This window comes from Bipolaris maydis (genome assembly GCF_028858645.1).
Source record: "Bipolaris maydis strain C4 unplaced genomic scaffold PSV08scaffold_47, whole genome shotgun sequence".
NCBI classification, from domain to species: domain Eukaryota; kingdom Fungi; phylum Ascomycota; class Dothideomycetes; order Pleosporales; family Pleosporaceae; genus Bipolaris; species Bipolaris maydis.
In genome coordinates, this window is record NW_027093903.1 from 1 (window position 1) to 4,999 (window position 4,999).

Below are 4,999 nucleotides of genomic sequence, written 5' to 3' on the forward strand. Positions count from 1 at the left end.
GATGTTTAACGGTAGTTAACTACAAATAACCTTATTGTTAATGAAAGATAACTACTAAGAAATCAATTAGTAGAAGTTAACTACCGATTTCTTAGTATCAACGCTGGATTGCTAATAGTTATCTTATTGGTAGTAGTTAACTACCGACAAACTAAGTTGTTAAGAGGAGTTAACAGCTGATTAACTGCTAGATAGTTGATTAGTAGTTGATAACTACCGACAAATAAGCTAGTAGTAGTAGTTAACTACTTAATAGTTGATTGGTAGTAGTTAACTACCGGTAAGTCAGCTGTTAACGGTAGTTAACTACTTGTTATTTCATTAGTAGGAGTAGTTAACGGTAGATAACTACTAATTATATTAAGTTTTTATTATATCGGACGAAATTGAAAGTTTTAGTCCGTAAGCTTTCTATAAAAGAAGCTTAAGTTCTATAGTTATATCGTTACCTAGCTATAATTATATCTTCTTATACCTATTATTATCTTTATTAATTAGCAATTATAAGTCTGATTACTAAGCACTTACTAAGCTTAATTACTAAGCTATTACTAATCGATTTTCTATAATCGTTAGTAAGCAATTACGTAATTACTATATTAGTAATATATTACGTAATCTTATTCTTATAAAATTCTTATATAAGCTATTCTTTATTTTTAATAAAGAAAGTATTATATCCTCTCTACGATACTTTCTTTACACCCTGTTGTCCCAATGTTGGATTTTGGATGCTTCCCATGGGAAGACGCTGAGCAGTGGGAGCGGTAGAATGCATCTCGTTTGTGCCAGAATTGGAAAACGCCGATGTTTTTCTCCCATGGAGAGATTGACTATCGCATTCCTATTTCAGAGAGCCTATCAGCATACAACACGTGCCAAGTTAGAGGGGTGCCATCTCAGGTTCTTGTATTTCCGGACGAGGGACACACGATATCAAGGCCAGAAAATCTCGCTCAGTGGTATAAAACGACAGTTCAATGGGCGGGACGATGGGTAGGACATACTTAGACAGTTCATTAAGTGAACATGTTAATTTTAATTCATTCTATATGGTTGAATCTAGTTAAGTGGACATAAAATGGAGATACTATTACTTGGGCGCAACGCCTGCTATGGCAAAAGTTCAATGAAATTGCACGTAATCCGCACGGACCTAGATATCACCTCGAACGCTAATAATCACCTTAACAAGAACTGTTGAACGCGTGGAGTGCGATCAAATCGATCTATACTAGAGGGAAAGCAGTACTAATAGCACAGGGTTAGGCCTAACTCGAAGGTAGGATAGAGAAAGTCGTAGTAGTAATATTTCGCTCTTAAGTCTTTACCTCTAGGGGCAAATATTATAGTAGTAATATTGTACTCTTTATTATTACAAGCAATAAGTAGAAGGATTCACTCTCTAGGTATAACGAGAGAAAGTTAGAAAACCACTTAGAATCCTAACAGGAAGGATAGACATCGCGAGGCTAGGTTACGTAATATATAATTATAATAAGATAGTACTATTTGTAATAGCAGGACCTATATATAATAGCAGCTATTAAAAGTAAAGATAATTATTAGTAATAGTAGGTTAATATTCTAATATATATAGAATATATTAATTATATAAAAATTAGAAAAAATATAGCTGATATACAATAGGCTAAATACTCTTTAGATAAGATTTTAAATAGAATCTTAGTTAACTTATAAGAGCCTGGATACTACGTAAAGTACCTAGACTCCTACTAAGTACCTAAACGATACTTAGGAGGTACTTAATAAGCTACGCCTTATTAGCCTAATAGTTACTTAGATAACTACCTATATATGTATAGATAGCTAGGTATCCTAGAAGCTTAGCTCTCTATTAAATACAACCTCTTGTATACTAAGCGATTGCTCTACGGAGCGCAGCCCCTTACACTACTTTTGCCCTTCAAGATTACTATAGGGTCTACCTAGCTCCTATTAGTATAAATATAGCTAATCGTTATTATCTACTCTCTAATAATATCTCTTATAGCTGCTATAACCTTATTTTAATCCTAGAGTTGCTTCGAAAACACCCTTTTTAACCTGCAATTCAACCTAAGAAAGCCCTTTTCATCAATATTATAGATATTATGCGGCTGGATATCGTGCTAGTTGAGTTTATCGTAACGTAGACGGAAGTATCTATAGTATAGTGTGATATAATTAGCTTTATAATGGTCACGGTCGATGTTGGTGGACGTTTTGATAGTGATATTTTCTCTATTCCGCTTTAGAAATCTTGTAATTTAGCTGTCTAAAGGCTCCTATTGCGCAATACTAGCTATTTTTTTTATCATAAGCTTCGTAGGTGGAAGAGCACGACAAGATCGATTTATTATGTACTTGGCAAGCTCAATCTCATGTCATGGGCTGATTAATCACCATTGTTCTACGGCGGCTGCACGCGATCGCGTTTTATTTTAATGCTGACGCGTTAGAGTTGACACCTCAACACCAAATTCTTTGCAACTGCGCGGTTCGAGATTTAACCGTCTGGATCTTGTGGATTGATTGCTGCAATCACTTTTTCAATAGCTGTCATGATGGTGGAGTTATCGCGTGTTGATTGTGGTGGGTTCTACACTTGGCGACGCAGGGGGTGTTGCATTGACTGAACTCTTGCACTACGCACAGAATCCTATCTGACAACTTTGTTATACCGTCTCGCCTTCACCTGGACTGAGACTAGGCAAATATACCCCAACCTCATGTAACACTTGGCTCTAAAATGAAGTCTAACAGCGTTGCAACAAGGCATATACCTTAGGAGCCCTAACCCTAACTTCTTTTTATTCTTCGTCCTCTTTTTCTTCTTCGCCTACCGACCAGCAACGCCCACGATCCACGCTACTGTCTCGTCTACCTTGCTTAGAAACGGACTATGCCCCACCTTGATGCTCGTGACTTCAATATCTGCCCCCACGGCCTTAACACCCTCTATCATAGCTTGCTGGCCTTCTCTTGGAATCGCCAGATCGTCCTCGCACAGCAAATAGTTAGTCGGGATCTTTTTCCACGAGGCAGCGGTTGCTTTTGCGTAAAAGGTGTCGTACGCATGACACTGTAACTTTTCTCCCCACTTTTGTTGTTCCGCTGGCGGAAGGTCGTTGTACAAAACGTTGGGATCCTTAACGTAGACGTATCTGTTCTGCTTAGAGTTTAGCAATGCGTATTTTCAGAAACAAGGCAAAAGGGAAAGAGATGGCTTACCTGAATACCGAACCACGGCGCAGGTTTTCCGCCAGCGGCGTCCATCATGCTGACACCTATGTCGACAATGAAAGCGGTCATATAGCCCGTCCTTATAACGCCTCCTTTTTTCCCTTTTTGTTCTCTTTCGGCTTTGCTGAGTCCCATGAGCCCGCTGCCAGTTACCATGCCGCCCCAGCTGTGACAGATAACGACCACGTCGTTGCCTGCATCAATGGCTTTCTCGACCATGGAGTTGAGTGCAGCAACATCAGTAGACAGATCTGAGGGTGGGTTGGATGAGCCGACAGCGGGCATTTGCTGGGCGTGAATTGTGTACCCAAGTGATTCAAGGTTCGAAACCACTGTTGCCATGTAGAATGGGGCATGCCACGCGCCGGGTACGATAACTATCTGTGGCTTGGACATGGCTAGATATGATACGATTTGTGGAGGCAACAGTGTAATTTATGGACAAGAAAATCTGCCCTAGGTATGAGGAGGGCTTGATTCAAACGCCTGCAGGCTCATAGGTGCTTAGAGGGGGAGAAACATTCAGCTTAGAAGCTCAATTGCTTAAATATTATCGGTCGGAGTTGACTCCTGCTTAGTGTCTCTTCTATTGCTTTGTTTTCAACGCCTATCAACCGCTGTGGTCGAAGAAGGCCCGACTCGCAATAGATTGCGACTTACAACTGGTCAACCATAGCTAATCCTATTTAAGCTAGGCGTCATTTTCGGCCCGCAAAAGTGTAGTAACCACATTGCTACTACTACGAGCGTGCTTAACCACCTTATAAAGGAGAGTATCGGAACGTTCTAAAGAGACAGTGCTTGGTTAGCGCAGCGCTATTAAGGCGGGAGCGGGCATCCACCAGCGGGAATATGGAAGTGGTTCGCGATAGTGCCAGAGTTGTGTCCCACCTACGCTCCCTGGTTGCCATAACCTAGAAACGTGATGTTGGTATTAAGGGAGGTCATTGTGGAGAACAGTGATCTGGTTTGCGTAGGAGGGAGAGTCTAGCGCCAGCAGACAGCGCTTCTGGCGCGCAAGGCTAGCTAGGTTAAGGCTGAGTCGTCGCTTTAGCTGAGCGGCTAGCTTGTTCTGCACATGTCTAGAAGAGACAGCTTCTTGTCTAGAGACTGTATCTTGTCTGAGACTGGTTGATGTCTGAGACTGGTTGATGTCTGGGGACACGGAGTGTCTCCGGACATATCGTAACAATAAGTTACGGGTCTAACCCGGATTTGCGCCGGGCCCAACCCGGACCTGCGCCGGATCCATTTTGGACCTGTGCTAACCCATAGGCTGGCCGCACACGATCGGTCTTATTGCTCTTGTTGCAGACATTACACGGCACCCTGAAGCCTACCTACTCAGGTCCTCTCCCCTTGAATTTAAGCTGCAGATCATGCTTTGGTAACAATGCAGTTGCCTTGCAGCCTAAGCGCTTAAAGCTTGTGCGTCACATGCAACCCTTCTCCGGCATATGCACTTGTCCTTGCACTCACCATCTCCATATTGATATTTGTCGCCTGTGTCTTGCCTTCGCGAAATCGCTTACAAACAAAAAACGAAATGAATAATTAGCTTAAGTTCAAGACTAGACTGCATTGAGTAACTAGGGATCCTTGAAACCTTCACACGTTACTAAGCACAGTTCGGTGATCTCAAGTCACGCAGACAACGCGCTTCAGCTGCACACTCGGCAGGCAGCCAACATGTGCAATCTATCATTCGGCCCAATTTTTACCATATATCTATATATTGCTCTTCAACGACACC

General features: G+C 41.7%; 1 protein-coding gene across 1 annotated transcript; it reads right to left on the reverse strand.

Moving 5' to 3' along the window:
• Positions 1-2,842: 2,842 nt before the first annotated feature.
• PSV08DRAFT_192196 (Alpha/beta hydrolase fold-1) lies at positions 2,843-3,642 on the reverse strand (the record flags this gene model as incomplete). Its single annotated transcript, XM_014224929.1, has 2 exons — positions 2,843-3,151; positions 3,208-3,642. The coding sequence occupies 2 exons, from the start codon at positions 3,640-3,642 to the stop codon at positions 2,843-2,845; spliced, it is 744 nt and encodes a 247-aa protein (XP_014080404.1).
• Between the last annotated feature and the right edge of the window lie 1,357 nt (positions 3,643-4,999).